The 19,750-nt window shown below is 35.6% G+C and overlaps 1 protein-coding gene across 1 annotated transcript; it reads right to left on the minus strand.

Annotated features, from left to right (window-relative positions):
• Nucleotides 1-441: 441 nt before the first annotated feature.
• Nucleotides 442-18,731, minus strand: tecrl2a (trans-2,3-enoyl-CoA reductase-like 2a). Its single transcript, XM_022666626.2, has 12 exons — nucleotides 18,660-18,731; nucleotides 16,604-16,655; nucleotides 16,407-16,451; nucleotides 12,354-12,457; nucleotides 11,488-11,603; nucleotides 9,496-9,601; nucleotides 9,261-9,333; nucleotides 8,462-8,505; nucleotides 8,310-8,367; nucleotides 7,422-7,510; nucleotides 3,082-3,127; nucleotides 442-1,385 (listed from the first exon to the last, which is right to left on the minus strand). The coding sequence occupies exons 1-12, from the start codon at nucleotides 18,729-18,731 to the stop codon at nucleotides 1,258-1,260; spliced, it is 933 nt and encodes a 310-aa protein (XP_022522347.2). The 3' UTR covers nucleotides 442-1,257.
• Nucleotides 18,732-19,750: the final 1,019 nt, after the last annotated feature.

Here is a 19,750-nt window from a genome sequence, read left to right on the forward strand (position 1 = left end):
ACAAAATCTTACAGCACTTCATGTTTCCCTCTGCTACTGACAACTTTTATGGAGATGCAGATTTCATTTTCCAGCAGGTGTTGGCACACTGCCCACACTGCTAAAAGTACTAATGGGCCTCATACAGCTCTGGAAAAAAAAAATGAAGAGAGCACTTCAGTTTCTGAATCGGTTTCTCTGATTTTGCTATTTATAGGTTTATGTTTGAGTAAAATGAACATTGTTATTTTATACTATAAACTACAGACAACATTTCTCCCAAATTCCAAATATAAATATTGTCATTTAGAGCATTTATTTACAGAAAATGAGAAATTCAGAACAGATTGAGAGCTTTCAGACCTCAAATAATGCAAAGAAAACAAGTTCATATTCATAAAGTTTTAAGAGTTCAGAAATCAATATTTGGTGGAATAACCCTGGTTTGTTTTTAATCAAAGTTTTTTTTTTCATGCATCTTGACATCATGTTCTCCTCCACCAGTCTTACACACTGCTTTTGGATAACTTTATGCTGCTTTACTCCTGGTGCAAAAATTCAAGCAGTTCAGTTTGGTGGTTTGATGGATTGTGATCATCCATCTTCCTCTTGATTATATTTATTTTAGAGGTTTTCAATTTGGTAAAATCAAAGAAACTCATCATTTTAAAAAAGTGGCCTCTTATTTTTTCCAGATCTGTATAATATTCTAATTTTCTGAGATATCATGACTTTTTGGTTTTATTAGCTGTAATTCCATAATCAAAACCAACAATAAAATGAATAAATGCTTAAAATAGATCACTGTTTTTAATACAGCTATATAATATATGGGATTTACATTTTGAACTAAATTACTGAAATAAAGTAACTTTTCAATGATATTCATTTTTTTAGATGCACCTGTGTGTTTCTGTAAATTCCACAACCGAATAATTGATTAGCAGATACAAAATATAGAGTATATTCTTTTTCAGACCTGTAATTTTGTCTCTAAACATGGCTTATATATATTATACAATAGTTTACCTTAAGTACAGGTAGTAGATGCTAAGAAGTTGTTGGGTTATAAAATGTATAATTAATAAAGATGTTTTTTTTTTTATTTATTTTCCATTGATCTCCACAGAGAAGGAATAAGAAAACAGGCGTCTGTTGGTTCAGATGGGCGTTAAACTCTGTATGACCAGTAAAAACTCTATAAATCACACTGTGTATTCTTTCAGACTCAGGATCAGTGAAGCTTCAGGCGTTCAGGAGACTCGGTGGTCCTCAGGATCAGGGGATGAAGGGGAGGATGGGCATACGGAGAGCAGGATAATCCTTAAACTCTCTGGTGTAGGCTTTATGCTTCCCCTTCGCCCAGATCGTCATCTGTACAAATCCTAACAGCGTGAAGAGAGCGACTGCAACACAATTAATCAACATGACAACAATCACCACATGGAAACTTTGGGTAGTTTTACTCTCCCCTGGTGAAAACATATATTAAAAGGTACATTCATATTAAACTTTCATCAAATGTTCACTTTTTAAAAAGTACAATATAGTGTATTTAAAAAAATAGACTACTATAAAGTTTAAGTTTAATGTAATTCAATATACTTCTAAAATACTTATTTCCAAATATACTTTTAGAATGTTTTAGAAAATTACAAAAGTTACAGTAGTTCACTTAAAATACAATGCATCATGTAACTTTTTAGAAAGTAAATAAAATTACTACTAATAATTAAAATATAAAGTAAATTTGTAACATGCTAAAAATTGTAGTACAGTGTATTACAATATATTTTTATACCCAACGAAATATACTATACTAGAAGTGTGCTTCTTAAATAGATCACATATATTTAACATCAATTCTTAGTACATTTCTAATCCTAATATACCTGGTGTGTAATAAATAGTGTTACAGTTGTAATACTCATTAAATATTATAATTTTACTGTGAGCATATTGTGGCGACCGCCAAAAAGCTGGGGAGGGCAGGGAGGGAGGGGCTGCGTGTGTGTGTGTTTCTACGATGCACCGCCCCCCCCCTCTTCCCCCTTATACTCTGCTCTTATTTACTGAAATGTAGTCGTTATTAATAGTAGAAGTGGCTGTTATCAGGTTGTTATGCGTTGTATTTACTGTGGGGACTGTGTTGGGGAAATATTGGATGGTCACCGTTAGGGTGAACCCCACTCCGTAGATAGGGCTGGCTCAGTTTAGTGTTTGTGGGCAGTCGGGATAGATACCTCCATGTGCTTGTAAGCGCTATAAGTGAGAGTTCTGTTTCCCCAAATAAAGAGCTGTGTTTCTGATACTCTGTCTTTTGACAATGGCTTCTTCACGCTCGTCACAATATATAAAATATGGGGTTACATATAGTACATGAAATAATATGTTTAAATTAAGTTACTTAAGTATATTTAAAATAGTTCCATTTTAGTACAGTTAAGTACACTTAGCACAATTTTAGTAAGACTTTTGTACTATTTTTATACTGTAATTAAAGTACAAAAAAATGCACTATAGCATAATAATGCTTAGTATACTTTAATCTACTTTTTCACTAGTGTTTTTTTGTTCACACTGAGACACTCCAGTAGTTTGGAATACGTTTTCTACACAACAAACTCATTCAATAATCTCCAAAATGTCTAAATATACTCTTTTGTAAGATTAGCGTAAGTTTCTGGTGTATTTATAAAGTTGTACGAGTTTAGAAATCAATATTTGGTGGAATAACCCTCGTTTTAATCACAGTTTTTTTCATGCATCTTGGCATCATGTACTCCTCCCCCAGTCTTACACACTGCTTTTGGATAACTTTATGTTGCTTTACTCCTGGTGCAAAAATTCAAGTAGTTCAGTTTGGTGGTTTGATGGTTTGTGATCATCCATCTTCCTCTTGATTATATTCCAGAGGTTTTCAATTTGGTAAAATTAAAGAAACTCATCATTTTTAAGTGCTCTCTTATTTTTTTCCAGATCTGTATATCAGGTGATTGAAGGGTTTCCCAATTCCCTTTCTAACTCTGTTCTAAGAAAAAGGGTTACACTCGAAAACAAGGGGTAGGGTATACAATAGAAATGGGATTGGGCCGAACTCACCTGGAACACACTGGGTCATAATGGAGAAACTCACCCAAACCCCCACCTGCAGCACAGAGAAACAAGGCCAGAGCTGGGTTGGATTGATTGGCAGTAGTGTACAGTAGTTTTAGTCTGAACCATGACTGATGTGTTTGTTTTATACAGGGGTTGGACAATGAAACTGAAACACCTGGTTTTAGAGCACAATAATTGATTGTGGTGACGGACAGTTCTGGTGGAAACAGGAGAGTTGAGGTGTACATTGAATTCTGCGTGATTTGATCAGCCGTGGTTTTATGTTTTTTGGATACAATCCGGGTTAGCACCCGAACATCCCTTTCAGACAGCTTCCTCTTACAGCCTCCACAGTTAATCCTGTTGGATGTGGTTGGTGCTTCTTGGTGGTATGCTGACATTACCCTGGATACCGTGGCTCTTGATGCATCACAAAGACTTGCTGTCTTGGTCACAGATGCTCCAGCAAGACGTGCACCAACAATTTGTCCTCTTTTGAACTCTGGTATGTCACCCATAATGTTGTGTGCATTGCAATATTTAGAGCAGAACTGTGCTCTTACCCTGCTAACTGAACCTTCACACTCTGCTCTTACTGGTGCAATAATGTGCAATTAATGAAGATTGAACGCCAGGCTGCTCCAATTTAGCCATGAAACCTCCCACACTAAAATGATGACAGGTGTTTCAGTTTCATTGTCCAACCCCTGTATTTGTTGTGTACCGTATATTTACATTTAGTTTGGTTATGCCTTTTTTAAGCGATTTTACGGTCACAGATAATTTCCATTGCCTGGAAAAAATCATGAAAGTCTTGTTAGAGTTGAGTTGCAGTCGATTCATCTCAATGGTTCTTTGTAAGATGGTTAAGATTGAAGGTTTAAGTCAGTCTTTTTCTCGTCCTGCGTTCAGATAAAATTTAATTTAATTATTGCAAGTCTTAAGATTTGGCTCACTCAAATAGTGACGTGAACGATGTCAACAACCAATAGGAGAAGAGCTACGGGAAGCCACAAGGCAAGAATATTTCATGATTGTCCGATTTGCAGTTAATGTGCCTTATATGCTTCTTACTTTAATATGTACAGTATTTTAAACACATTTTAAAGTCATTATATTTAAAGTTATTTTATTTTGCACTTCTTTTACTTAATTGTGCAGTGTTATTTTAATAAATGCACATTTTGCAAGAATTATATTTTTATTGCATTAATTCTAAAACCTAAAACAAAGGCAAATGTAGAGCAGTGAAACTGATTCTTTGCTCTATACAAGATTGTAGCAAAAATAAAGGGTGTAGAAGAAGCTTAAAGACAGATTTAAACTCAAAATATATTCTATTAACCTCTTAACACGCCCTGGCCAGCCGGCGGGCCAGAAAAATGAATTATAAAAGTGGTAGTTTTTATTATTCTAAAGTTTCCAGTCCTTTGGAGAAAGAAAAGACCATTACTGGTTCAAATCACTATAACTTCTAACCAGTAATAGGTAGCAGTTTAAATTTTTATATGATGATTGTAAACACATTATAGTAAAATATAGAGTTGTCAAAACCCTTGTTCCATATAAATAGTTCATTTTATGTGTCTGAAAATAAAAAAAATAATAGAAAATCTGAAAAGCGCCTAAAAATTTTCCTGGTTTTTATCATATATTGGCCATTACATGTTCAATTGAATAATTAAAATGCCTTAAATGAATTGTGTAAAGGCTTCTAAGTAATATTAATTCATAGAATTGACTCTAAATAATTTAATATTGGAGTGATAAGCCTTCAAATGTGAGTATGTAATTTCAGGCGGAAAATGGTAAAAATAGGCTTGGAGCTTAAGAGGTTAAAAAGGTCAAGAACTGATTACAGTGTGGCAGAAAAATAAAGTGTTGATGGGGACAAAAGTTGTGAGTCTCTGAGTCTCTAATAAATCACAGTATTGATATATAAAAAATATTTGTAACTTAATGTAATGTAATATGTATTGTATGTATTGTAACTCCACCAGAGGCATGATGGGAAATAATCTCAGAAAGAATCTAGTTGCAGTCTTGCAAATACTGATCCTGAAAGATCCTCAGTCTTTATCAAATCTTAGTCTGTGAATAAAAAGTCTGTGATTTGTCTTTAGATTATTGAGAGGATGTCAAACTTTAATCTGTTAAACCTCTTTTTTTAAGAGTCTTTTCAAAGTCGTGTAGCGTATAATTAGCATTAGCTATTATTTTGGTTTCTGTTACAGTTGGATTAGGTGTTGGATCAGAGTTGACTGAAAGATTTTATATATTTGAATTATATATTTTCATAATTAATATATTTATGCACTTATTAATGTGCCAAAACGGGCACATGTCACCCCGCTGCTCATTGAGCTCCACTGGCTACCAGTTGATGCTCGCATCAAATTCAAAGCTCTTACAATCGCCTACAAGGTGATGACAGAACAGCTCCTTCCTACCTGCACTCGCTCCTGAAGGCTTACGCTACCTCCCGGCCGCTGCGCTCCTCCAATGAACGTCGCCTCGCTTTACCAAACAAACACTCACACAAAGCAATCCAGACTGTTCTCATACAGAGTTCCCCAATGGTGGAACAAACTACCTTCCACTACCAGATCAGGAGAATCTCTCACTATCTTTAATAAACTCCTGAAGACAGAGCTCTTCAAAGAGCACTTACTCTCCTAACACCTCTAACACACTAACTACTTCTACCTCATTTCCTTCTTCCCCTCCTTCACTCCTCTATCCTATTATTCCCCTTGACCTCCTTTTATCCCTATCCAAAGATGTTTTACCTTTAAACTTATTTTACATTGTAGTTGACTAATGTAAGTCGCTTTGGACAAAAGCGTCTGCCAAATGTAATGTAATGTAATGTAATGTAATGTGTTTATGTATATGGATATGCTTATATAGATATGCTTCAATAAGTATATTATTTATTTGTCACTTCTATTTATATATATCTGTAATAGTGATGTATTAAAACGGGTGGGAAAACAAACGCCTCAGTAGAGGTGTAGAAAAAAAGGTGGGAAAGAGAACAAAGGAAATGAAACAAAGGAAACATAATTAAATCTTAAATAATAAATTTAAAACACACCCAAACCCAAAATCTCTCTCTCTTTCTCTCTCTTTTTTCACTTTGTTTTAACTCCTAAAAAGTTAAATCATACACAAAGTTTTCTGTCTTATAAACTCTACTTTAGCTTAATAATTTTCATGAGTTTTCCTGATTTTCTTTTGTCTCCATATATTTTCTGTCTTCTATTTTATTTTTCCCTTTTTTTTAATTCCCTCTGTTACCAGTCTCCCCTCAGAAAAAGTGCAAAAGTGAAATCTGGTTTGACTGGGGTTTATATAGAGCGCTGCACAGGTGTCGCTGGTTGGTGCTGATTGCTGCTGGGGATTCTGGGAATTGAAGTTTTGAAACCCAACTCTGCCATTTCTATACAAATATCTGCCAAACGGCCCTCAAACAGTGTTATATGCATAAAAGCTTTTAAAAATAAAGATGCTATACAGTGTACTATTTTAATATAATGTTGAAATATAACTCCAAATACTGGGGTTATGTAACTGTTTTTGTAGCGAAAGTCTAAACAGATTAAAGTTAATTTAGAGTAAATGTTGAAAAGTGCTTAAATGAAATGAAATGTTATTTTTCGCATTATAAGGTGCACTTGAAGTCTTTTAATTTCCCCAAAAATTGTCAGATTATCAGTGCGTATGAGTGTGTATGAATTCTACCAGTCAGGTATTAAGGAGCAGTAAAGCCAATCTGCTGAAGTACAGAGTTATACAGGAGTTTCAGTGAAGTTTCTCCAGCACTGGAGCAGTATTAGCATTAGCTGCTAACCACACTGAGCGCTAGCTCTTCCGCCATTCAGAGGTGAGTATAATCGGCCTGTAGACTGCTGATAACCCTGGCTAGCGCTGCTGGAGCAGCATTAGCACTAGCCGATAAGCTCTAGCAGTTAGCTGCAAATGCTAATGCTCCAATCTTAGTGCTGGGGAAATTTGGAAATCTAAGCTTACTGTAAATAAACAGAAGAGCTTTACTCACCCAAATAAACAGTTTTCAAGATAGAAATCTGTGTAGATTAACATCCAGCACTCATTTAACTTTAAAATAAAGTATTTTTTAAAGGACTGCAGTTTTGTTTACTTAGCTTAGCTTTGCTTAACTCAGTTAACCTACTCCACCACCACCACCCAGCGGTGAGACCTGCTAACATGGCGACACCCCTGTTCCTTACTAGTGTTGCATAATGTGCCTTATAATCAAGTGCGCCTTATAGTGGGAAAAATACGGTATACATTCACTCTGTGGTAGAAAAGGCTCTGACCTCGTATGTGTAGTTAGGGCAGGACACGAAGAAGAACAGCCAGGTAAAAGGGTTTTTAGATGGATGAGGGAACCGTCGACACTTGGGGCCTGAAAACAAAACACGAGAGAGCATGGGTTTACTGATATATCAATAAAACTTTATTAAAACTAAAGGAAATGCAGTTTCTGTGGCTGTAACTGCACAAATTACATGCTGTGTATATTGAGGGTGTTTTCACACCAAGTTAAGTACAGACCCAGAACTGATTCTAGCCTCATTGGGGGAGGGGCTTATTATGACTGGTTTGTTTACACACTCAAGAATTTTTCTAAACTGTGGATTGATTGTGTAATTCTGTGTGACACTTTTCTCCATGCAATTTTGCAAAAGCTACAGCTTTTATCTGTTTTTTTTTTTATTTATTTGATATTAATGTAACACTCAACCAATGAGGAATAGAGCTTCTGAATGCTCAGCATTTTGCTCAGGCCTATCACAGTGTGTTTTATTAGGATATACTGAAGTGATAAGTGGAAGCGTCACATTACAAAGTGAACTATTCATGTGACCCCACACATAGCACAGGGAGCGGATAGCTTCCACATCTGCGAATGAAGAGAACCCCAGACCACTTTTAGAAGATTTTCAAAGATTTAAAAACAGCTTTCTCACCAAACGTACCGAACACACAGAGCAAGCGCACCCAGGTCAATAAAACAAGGCTAGTGTGAAAATTTTAGGTATATTTTAGACTCTTACAAAACTCAAAAAAGGCAACGTATCATGGAAAACTGAAGAGTTTGATCTATCAAACCAGTACAACAGCCTGGTTGCAATATATTATCATAAAAACCCACATATATTAGTCTTAAAGGCACAGTAACCATCACAGAAAGTATCACCTACCTTCTCCTAGTAAGCTGTTTAGGGAGTAATGAATAGAGAAGTTACCCGCCTCACACAACTGGAACAGAAAAAACATACAGAAAACCTTTAATTGTGGCCACAATATGAACATGTAGAAATATAGAAGATACTAAAGATACAGACTTACATACCATAAAGATGAAAAGTGCATATTTAATCTGCCTTTCTCCATACGCTGTAAAATAATGAACATATGTGGTGAATATATACTATAATATATATTCTGTCTGTATGTATGCGCTGTACTTATATAAAGAGACATACTAAATGGAAAATTATATTGTGCTCAGCAGCTGCTTAGAGGAGTATTTATAGAATTCAAAATACTGTTATTTGTGCGAATAACACATAAGTGTTATATGCTTTACCCAGTTATGTTTTTTTGCACATGTAAAATAATTGTTTCTTTGGTAATTATGCTTTTATGAACATTTAAAATATTTTTTCTTTGTTAATTATGTTTATTTGCACATGTAAAATATTAGTTTATTTGGTAATTATGTTTTTTTGCACATGTAAAATATTTGTTTCTTTGGTAATTGTGTGTTTTTTTTTGCACATGTAAAATATTTTTTTCTTTGGTAATTATGCTTTTATGAACATTTAAAATATATTTTTCTTTGTTAATTATGTTTTTTGTGCACATGTAAAATATTTTTTTCTTTGTTATTTATGTTTATTTGCACATGTAAAAAATATTTTTTTTATTATGTTTTTATGCACATGTAAAATATTAGTTTATTTGGCAATTATGTTTTTTGTAAAATAAAAAATAAATCTTTGGTAAACTAGAATGTACTTATTTTTTTTTTTTTTTGTAATTCTGTTTTCTGACATGTTAATGTTTACTGTCCCTTTTATCTTTTATTTAAATGAATAAATCAAATAAAATGCTAATTTTTGCATGCAGTGCAGTGTTTAAGCTCGTACATGGAGGTGTGTAGAGAGGGTGGTTGATGTAGTACGCCAGCCAGGCAGAGAAACCCCAGTAATAAACGCAGTTCTGCAAAATAAACAGAGTTATTACTACATTATTTAAGAAAAAATAGAATAAAACAGAAGTTTTGTCCCCTAACTGAGGAGAAAATTGGTATCCTGAACCTTATTTTCATCTAAAGTTGAAATCTGAACTTTAAATCTTGCCCCCGAGAGTCTCAGTCCTCACCCTCAGCATGGTCCTGAGAGGCAGGGTGCCGTGGGAGAACCGGTGCACGAATATGGTCTCAACCAGCCTCTTAATGTAGTGGAAAGAGTGGCAGGCACAGGCCAGGCTGGAGACAGCAGATACAGATAAATCAGGGGAATAAAAACTGAAACAAGAGGTCAAATAAAGAGAAACAGAACATAAGAAATAAGATCATTAGTGTGGAGTCGGTCCCTCTATTTGCAGCTACACCATATGGACAAAAGTATGGGGAAAAATTTACAGGACATTTTTGTGCCTTCCCATTTAAAATTTTACTGTCAGTATTGGACTACACTGATTTAATTTATAGACAGGCGTCCACTAGTGCCCTGAAACCCTGGATTTAGTCTATTATTCTGCTCTAAGGTTCATTACTTGTGACCCTTGCACTATTCACCAAAAGTAGGCTGGTCCTCACAACAGCTTTATTTATAACTCACTCTTCAGCCATATGCCATCTTATATCTCATCCATGATTTTAATAAATACCAGTAATTGTCAGGTTCCTAGAGTTTTTAGTGAACTGGGAAAATCTGCTTTTAGCTACGGAGCACCAGTGAGCTGAAATTCACTACAGGAAACACTAAAATTCACTAAAGCTCGCTGGTGTCACTAAATCATTTTAAGCTTTTTATATCTAACCACCTTCAGACAGCCTGTACCTTTTATTTATTTTATTCATTTCATCCTTTTATTTATTTGATTTCTTCTAGTATGTGGCCTCAGTTGCTCGGTCCTGCCACTTTGCGCTCTATAAATTCCGAAAAAATTAGACCGTTTCTGACGCAACAGGCCACCCAACTCCTGGTGCAAGCGGTCGTCATCTCACGCCTCGACTACTGCAATGCCCTGCTAACTGGCCTCCCGGCCTGTGTAGTAAAACCACTCCAGATGATCCTGCGCTCCTCCAATGAACGTCGCCTCGCTTTGCCAAACATTCACACAAAGCAATCCAGACTGTTCTCATACAGAGTTCCCCAATGGTGGAACAAACTACCTTCCACTACCAGATCAGGAGAATCTCTCACTATCTTTAATAAACTCCTGAAGACAGAGCTCTTCAAAGAGCACTTACTCTCCTAACACCTCTAACTAACTACCTTCTACTACCAGATCAGGAGAATCTCTCACTATCTTTAATAAACTCCTGAAGACAGAGCTCTTCAAAGAGCTCTTACTCTCCTAACACCTCTAACTAACTACCTTCTACTACCAGATCAGGAGAATCTCTCACTATCTTTAATAAACTCCTGAAGACAGAGCTCTTCAAAGAGTACTTACTCTCCTAACACCTCTAACACACTAACTACTTCTAACCTCATTTCCTTCTTCCTCTCCTTCATTCCTCTATCCTATTATTCCCCTTTGACCTCCTTTTATCCCTATCCAAAGATGTTTTACCTTTAAACTTATTTTACATTGTACTTTACTATTGTAAGTCGCTTTGGACAAAAGTGTCTGCCAAATGTAATGTAATGTAATGTAATGTAATGTAGTAAGTATATAACAGTATAAGATTTACAATATAAGTAAACCTTATATTGTTTGCTTGTTGTTATGATGTAAACATATTTTTCAGTCCCTTTAATTTAGTGTATGCTCGGCTGCATTGAAAATGAGGGTAACCCTTAATGTGTTTACAGAGTAGAACTAAAGGTTGATTGATTGATTGATCCCATTCTAAATTCATACTCTTTAGTGTGGAGTCGGTCCCTTGTTTGCAGGTGTAACAGCAGGTGTGTAGCTCTGCAGGTATTGGTCAGTTGGAGAGTTTCTGCACTAAAGCTGCATCTCTCAGTTTGATGTTTTACATTAAGTTAAGCCTCAGAAACATTAGTAAATAATCTGCAGTGGAAATATTTTCTAAGACTTTTAGCCTCCAGTTTGTTCACTTTTTGCATTCTTGTGCAAATTAGGACACCCGACCAAAGTCTTAAAAATTAAAATAGAATAAAAACCTACATACGGTACCTGACTACAAGGTGGGGGCTGCTGGTGAAGGTGTATTTAGGGGTGTAGATGTAGGGAACTCGGAAGTAAAAGAGGAGGTATATCAATAGGGGTCCAACATACTCCGACAAAAACACCTGCAGGTCAAAAACAGAAAACGTAAAAAATACAACGTAACATGTAATAGACTTATGTGCTCGTACAGAAAATCAGTTTATCTGATTTTGCTATGTAAAGGTATATTTTAAGTAAAATGAACATTGTGGTTTTATTCTATAAACTACAGACAACATTTCTCCCAAATTCCAAATAAAAATATTCTCATTTAGAGCATTTATTTACAGAAAATGAGAAATGATTGAAAAAAAAAAAAAAAAGATGCAGAGCTTTCAGACCTCAAATAATGCAAAGAAAACAACAAGTTCATATTCATAAAGTTTTAAGAGTTCAGAAATCAATATTTGGTGGAATAACCCTGGTGGTTTTCAATGACAGTTTTTATGTATCTTGGCATCATGTTCTCCTCCACCAGTCTTACACACTGCTTTTGGATAACTTCATGCAACTCTTGGTGCAAGGAGAACATGCCAAAATGCATTAAAACTTTATGAATATGAACTTGTTTTCTTTGCATTATTTGAGGTCTGAAAGCTCTGCATCTTTTTTGTTATTTCAGCCATTTCTCATTTTCTGTAAATAAATGCTCTAAATGAGAATATTTTTATTTGGAATTTGGGAGAAATGTTGCCTGTAGTTTATAGAATAAAACAACAATGTTCATTTTACTCAAACATAAACCTATAAATAGCAAAATCAGAGAAACTGATTCAGAAACTGAAGTGTTATTTTATTTTTTTCAGAGCTGTATTTCCTACATGATATTTTACCATGGTCCAGCCCAGCTGTGGGCCGAGGTCTCTGAAGTAGAGTTTGGCTGTGGTTCCACCTGGAAGGTTCTGTAAAACTTCATCATCTTTCAGCAAGTTTCCTTCTGAAAACACAAAATCATCCATTTATTCCATCCTAATAAAGCTTAGAATAAAGTTTCTGCTCCACCTGCCTTGGACCTAAACTCATTTACCATTTTAGTGGAAATACTGTCTAAAGTGGTGCAGTTTGTAGGGAAAAAATTATAAAATATTTAAACTCATTATTTAAAAAAGTAGTTGCACTCAGAAGAAACCAACCAGCATGAATAAAACTTAGATTATAGTAGATTTGACATTGTGAGACATGGGGCCCTATTTTAGCAATCTATAGCGCACCAGTCAATTGAGCATAGTGCACTTTGATTTAAGGTGTGTCAGTGTGTCTTTGCTATCATAACGACAGGAAAAGTACACCTTGCTCGGCAGTGCCTGGATGAGAAAATAACACTAGGTTAATACTTTTATGTCTTTCATCCTGAACTAAATAGCCCTGAATGTCAGAACACTTTTTTAAAACCACCTTAAAATCACCAACACTAAGAGTAAGTCAGTGGGGAGCATTCTAATTTCATTGTTATACTCTTCTATGACCTGGCGTCCACATATGTGGACATCACATTTAGGGTTCTCTACACCACTAGAACAATACATTTTGCTCTTCAAGGGCCTGGTGTCTTCTTATGAGGCTGCTATACTGTCACCTGGTGTTGGCAGAGGAGTTTAACACATTACAGTTCAGAAATATAAATAAACAGTAGATATTTTATTTTGCACTCAGGCAAAAAAATGCTGCTGTATTTAGGCACAAAATAAATGTTTTGCATTTCATTACTAATCATGACTTCATTGTGTTCTATCCAAATATAAAGCTAACGTCCTTACATGTGGACATGATTTATCATGCTAAATTCAGTAAACCCTGTAACTCCAATAATATCTGATCCATTTATGACAGGTGTTGCTGATTTAGTTTAGTTCATAGTCTTGTTTCATTATTCATTTTGTTTTCCTTGTTTAGTCTCCCTATTTGTTTGTAGTATATATTTATCTTCCTGTTTATTCTGTTATTTTCTAGTTCCCTGTGTTTTCCCTAGTTTATTCCCTTGCCCTGTTTTAGTTTATCCCGCCTAGTTTTATAGTCTCCCCGTTTGTTTATCTTTAGTATCTCTTGTTTGTTTCCGTGTTCCCTATTCACCTGCTTAGTGTTTAGTCTTTAGTTATTCCCTGTTTATGTTCTTAGCTCTGTTTAGTTTCTGGTTTAGTAGCCTCCCTATTTGTTTTAGTTTTATCTTGCCTCCGTTTCTTGTTTATTTCTTTGTTTCTTGTTTACTTGTTTATTTGTTTATTTATCATTAGTCTCTCTCTCTTGTTTATTCCTAGTTTATTTTCCAGCGTTTGTTTAGTTTCTTGTTCTCTAGTCTCCCTAGTTTGTTTTGGTTTGTTTCGCTGTTCTTTGTTTATTTATTTATTTACTTATTTATTAAATTCTCACCTTACCTGCACATACGTCCGCCTCCTCGTCTCTCTGCCTGGGTCAAACCCTGACATTACTAGTAAATACTAGTATGCTTTTTGTAATTGAAACGCTGTAACCCCATAATAACATCTGATCCAATTGTGGCAGGTGTTTCTGATAAATTAACCAATAATCACAGAGTAGGTGGAGCTAATTAATGCTCGTAAGATTAACCCATGAATAAAATCACATACACTTGATTAGCATGCAAATTATATAAAAAAAAGTTGTATAAATATATGGAAAAAATACTAGTAAGTACTAGTAAATACTAGTATGCTTTTTGTAATTGAAACCCTGTAACCCTATAATAACATCTGGTCCAATTATGGCAGGTGTTTCTGATAGATTGACCAATAATCACAGAGTGGGTGGAGCTAATGCTCCAGTAAGAGTAAGATCTGACTGTGGTCTGAATGTGTGTTAATAGTTAAAGATCTGGTTACAGTGAGTCAGTCAGCAGTGTTGATGTTTTATTGCTGGAGACGTGCGTTTCCTCAAAACATCTCCAGACGTTTGTTTTTCAGGTTTTGGAGATGAGTCGTGGTCTGGGAGTTATCTAACGGGGATGCTGTGTTTCTCTGTGACACAGACAGATAGCAGCAGCGTGCAGAGGTTTGATTTTAATAGACGCTGTGATGAATTAAGGTCTGAGCAGATGTGAGACGAGAGCGTTAGAAAGAGAAACCGTTCAAAGCGTCTCTCGGAGGACCGGAACTCCGCTGGAACAAAGCCATTAATTTTATATCCGCTCCTCCTCTCTGAATCTCCGCTTGACCTTCTTTAACCCGCTTTATTATAGAGCAGATTAAAGAACAATTATATTTCTCGTTATTAGAAGTCTGGAGGGAAGAAGTTAACCTATATAACTGATGCTAAACTGAGAACCTTTCCCAGCGGTTGCGTTCACTATCAAACGTGTGATGCTGAACGTTAATATTATTATAAAGAACATGATATGAAATGATTCACAACAACTGAATATACAGGTGCATCTCAAAAAATATCAGAATATCACTGGTAACTCAGTATAAAGTATGTTTATTTATTTTATTGTTGATGATTATGAAGCTTACAGCAAATAAAAACCCAAAAATCTGTATCTCAGAAAATTTGAATATTATATAATAAGACCAATTGGTCCTTTTGGCAGTGTGGGCAGTGTGCCAAGTCCTGCTGGAAAATGAAATCTCCATAACATGTCCTTAAAAGTTGTCAGCAGAGGGAAGCATGCAGTGCTGTAACATGCAGATTTCATTTTCCAGCAGGACTTGGCACACTGCCCACACTGCCAAAAGTACCAACTGGTTTTATATAATATTCTAATTTTCTGAGACACTGATTTTTGGGTTTTCATTGGCTGTGAGCTAAAATCATCAACAATAAAAGAAATAAAAGAAACACTTAAAATAGATCACTCTGTGTGTATTAAATCTATATAATATATTAGTTTTACATTTTATACGTAATTACTGAAATAAAGTAAGTTTTCAATGATATTCAAATTTTTTGAGATGCTCCTAGTTTGGTAGGCCAATTATCCAATCCTCATTCACATGAACTCCCCCATCACTGGCAGAGCTCTTAAGGACAAACGTATGCCTCCTCTGATACATGTAAAGTCAGACTCCGCCTCTTTTTCATCAGACGCCTTTGCTTTCTAGAGATAGGGGTCACAGGGGATCTCACTATACGATATTATCAAGATATTTTGGGATGATATGACGATACTGTGATTCTGTGATACTTGATATATATCACAAGACAATTCTTTATGATAATTCTCAGCATCTGTGTTACTGAAAAGGATGAAATACTCCTAAATAAGTATCACAATATAGTGCTTTGAGGAGCACTCATTTAAGATTAATTAAAAGAACTAGTATATGATTCATACACATTTTGAGCTGCCAAGGCTGCACAATACTTTTCCTATCATTACGATAGCAAAGACCAATTAACTCGGAGGAAAGCACTAGATCCTCAGCTCTGATACATCAGCTAACAGAAGCCTGTGCTTTCTAGAGATGTGAATATCAGGGGATCTCATTTTATGATATTCTCATGATATTATCATGATACTTTGCATTGATATTAAGATACAGTGATTCTGTAATACTCAATATACAGATAAAATACTTAGTAATTAAGACAATTAGTGGTTTAAGTGATTTATGCATGTTTCGAGCTGCGCAAGACTGCACAATACTTTTCCCATCGTTATGATAGCAAAGATACACTTCTTAAACAAAGCTGCACGATTGACAACTCACCTATAGCTCGTATGCCTCCTCTGATACATGTATAAAGTCAGACTAAGTCTCTTTTCCATGATTTGACCCAGAATTTGAACTTTCAATCTTCTAGTAAAACTATATCAGTTTTTACCATCTTAGCCTGTGGAGCCAATCACAGCCCCATAAACACAACACTGTTTACATCTTAATCATTTAATTACTTTAGATCTTATTAAGATGTATAAATGAGTGACTGACGGGGATGTAGAGTCAGGGCCTGTCTGGCTGGATACCTCCGTGGATCTGAATGCAGAAATATCACCACATAAAAAAAACACATAATTACTGAATCTGAAACTGAGTCATGTAGAGGCATTTAGTACACATTCACTTTGCAGTAATTAAAGTGTATCTTGCAGTAAAAATCAACCAGAAAATGTAAACTGTTAACTTACATGACTTATGGAACAGTCCTTTAATATCACTGATAGTTGAATGAGGTTCAACCTGCAGAAAAAATGCAAAAAATATACTTTTAAAAAATACACCGTTGCAATAAACTGCTGTAGCAAAGGTCACTCATTTGTATGTCTACAGTACACCAGAGCAGCCAAAACATTAAGTACAAACAAAAACTCACCAGTCAGACAGCCTTTTATTATTGTAAATCAGTTTCACATTAAAGGACAGCCTTTAAAAAGGCATTTTAATACATTTACATTTACATTTATGGTATTTAGCAGACGCCCTTATCCAGAGCGACTTACAACAGTGCTTCAAAGTTACTTAAGATATCCAAAGCTAGTTTGTAGACTAGGATCAAGAGATACATAGAGCTTAATCATGTTAAGAACCCTAGGAACCTTTTTTTTTTTTTTTTTTTTTTTTTTTTTAGTTTAGGAACTCTTTGAAAAGATGTGTCTTCAGTCGACGTTTGAAGATGGTGAGTGACTCTGCTGTTCTGACATCCAGTGGAAGTTCATTCCACCACCTTGGTGCTGCAGCACAGAGAAGAGTCTGGATGTCTGTTTTCTGTGTGTTTTGAGTGATGGAGGTTCGAGCCGAGCCGTACTGGAAGCTCTAAGAAGCTCTATATTAATATAATATGACTCAATATCTGGCTCATTTACTGTTGCAATTCTATGATAGTTCGCTAACTATTGAACTAATCCAGCATCCAGCGCTCCGTTTATGACTAAGCAACACGTAGCACCTTCACCACAGCGCTGAGAAGGGGTTAGACAGCCATGGCCCCGCCCCCGGAGTGAAAATCATGAATCTGATTGGTTAGATTGTTCTATGACTTTGCTCATAGGTTCATTACTACACCCTTCAAAAATCAGGAGAAGAGGCACGCAGACACAGAGGAGGAGCTTTGATTGGTCAGAACAGCTGTCAGTCAGATAAGTGTTCTATAGCAACTGAAAAACGCAGACTAATGCTTCATGAATTAGTTGCTTTTTTATTTTAGTTAATTTATTTAAAAAATATGCTTACAGTTTACAATAACTATAGTATATATATTTCCTGATTAAATATTATGTAATGATTTACATGCACCTATTGTCAGCCCTTCTCTGAAGGGTTAGAAGGGCCTCACTGCACACCACTGATGAGGGGAGAGAGCGCCCCCTAATTTACCCATCCAGAGAGAGCATGGCGAATTGTGCTCTCTCTGACTCCGGCTGCTGATGCTGAGGAAACATGCCCACGATTCAAAATGGCAATCTTCAGATCATTGTGAAATAATTTTTTAACAGAACAAAATAACACAATAAATCTTAATGTTTCTTGTGTTTATTGAAGAATAATATAGATGAACATATCCTGTACAACAGAGGTAACTCTTGCTTTACCTTTCCTGGGGTGGTCCTGATGAGAGCCAATTTCATCACCATGGTCTTTGCAATAACTGCACTTCCAAGAAACTTTCGAAGTTCTTAAAATTCTTCTTTTCAGATTAACTGATCTTAATTTTCTTTAAAAAAAATTAATAATTGAAGGTCATGTCTCTCCAAACCATCACTGATTGGTGGAGACTTCACACTAGACCTCGAGCAGTTTGGACTGTGTGTCTCTCCACTCTTCCTCCAGACTCTGATTTCTCCCTTGATTTACAAATGAAATGTAAAATTTACTGATGATCAGTGATGGTTTGGAGAGACATGTCATCTGCTGGTGTTGATCCACTGTGTTTTATTATCAAGTCTAAAGTCAGTGCAGTTTTGTTTTCCCACAAAATCTTACAGCACTTCATTTCTTACAGCTTCCCTCTGCTGATAGCAACTTTTATAGAGATGAGGATTTCATTTTCCAGCAGGACTTGGCACACTGCCCACACTGCCAAAAGTACCAATTGGTCTTATATAATATTCTAATCTTCATAATCATCAACAATAAAATAAATAAACACTTAAAATAGATCACTCTGTGTGTTTTATACATCTATATAACATATGAGTTTCACATTTTGAACTGAATTACTGAAATATATAATCTAGATTCTCTTACCTTGTCCAGGAAGCACAGCTGCTCTTTGGTTTCTGTGTCCAGGATCTCCACCTGCAGGAGGACAGGACACATAATGTCAGATCAGGATGGAGACGCTGAGTAGCTCATTAACTCCATCTGCATAAATCAGTCTGAATTAGCCAGATTAGCTTGGCCTCGGGGGTGAGGTCACTCAGCCAATCCCATCAGTCCCTGATCCAGACAGCGCTGACCTCACGTATTACAGAGGGCACTGGACCCGGCCGCGTTCGGCCCGGCTGGGTTAAAGGTCCTGGTAGAGACAATTCCCTCTGTTAGAGAACATCGACACAGCGCTGCGTGATCAGGCTGAACTGTGTTGGGAACACAGCGCTAATATAAAAGAATAGGAGCAGGAAATTATATATCAGAGCGGAGGATGAGTGTGATGAAGGCTGATGAAACACCTTAAATTCAGTGTTTTGCATCGTAGATTAATACTAAAATCATCCAAACTATGAAAAAAAAACAGATTTATATGGAATTATTAATTATTCAGTAAAGAAAAAAGTTTGAAAAAACCCAAAATATGTTTTATATATTTTACATTCTTCAAAAAGTAGCTTCTATTGTTTAGATTAGACAGTTTTGCTGCATCTCTGCTGGATTTTCTCAGTCAGCTTTATGAGGTAGAGTCAGCTGGAATTCAGGCTTTCAGTTAACAGCTGTGCTGCTGAACTCATCAAGAGTTAATTACTTGAATTTCGTGTCTCTTAATAAAAAGTGTTTGAGAGCATCAGTTAAAGTAAAGTAGTGAAGAGGTGAACTACTCAACTAAGTAAAGAACAAATACTTTAAGAAGGAATTGAGGTTAATTAAGGAGATTTTCAAGAACTTTGAAATTACTCTCAAGTGCAGTCACTGCAAAAAGACAGTCAAAAACTAAAATACACTTAAAAATTTACCTTAAGTGTACATTACAAATTTACATCTAAGTTTTGTTTTTGCCCATATTAGTAAACTAGTTTAAGTCTACTACTTAAAAGTATACTTTTATATACTAAATTTAGGTCAATTCAATCCCAAGAGGTACTGAAATAGTACACCTACACGTCTACTACAAGTACATTGAT

Source organism: Astyanax mexicanus, chromosome 6, assembly GCF_023375975.1.
Source record: "Astyanax mexicanus isolate ESR-SI-001 chromosome 6, AstMex3_surface, whole genome shotgun sequence".
NCBI classification, from domain to species: Eukaryota; Metazoa; Chordata; class Actinopteri; order Characiformes; family Acestrorhamphidae; genus Astyanax; species Astyanax mexicanus.

Excerpts from the sequence above, each read along its gene's own strand:
- tecrl2a (XM_022666626.2), bottom strand. The coding sequence starts at position 18,731 with ATGTGTCCTGTCCTCCTGCAGGTGGAGATCCTGGACACAGAAACCAAA. Across the intron at positions 8,368-8,461 it reads ATGCACTTTTCATCTTTATG|TTGTGTGAGGCGGGTAACTT; the intron begins GTATGTAAGTCT and ends TTTCTGTTCCAG. Across the intron at positions 3,128-7,421 it reads GCCCTAACTACACATACGAG|GTGGGGGTTTGGGTGAGTTT; the intron begins GTCAGAGCCTTT and ends TCTGTGCTGCAG.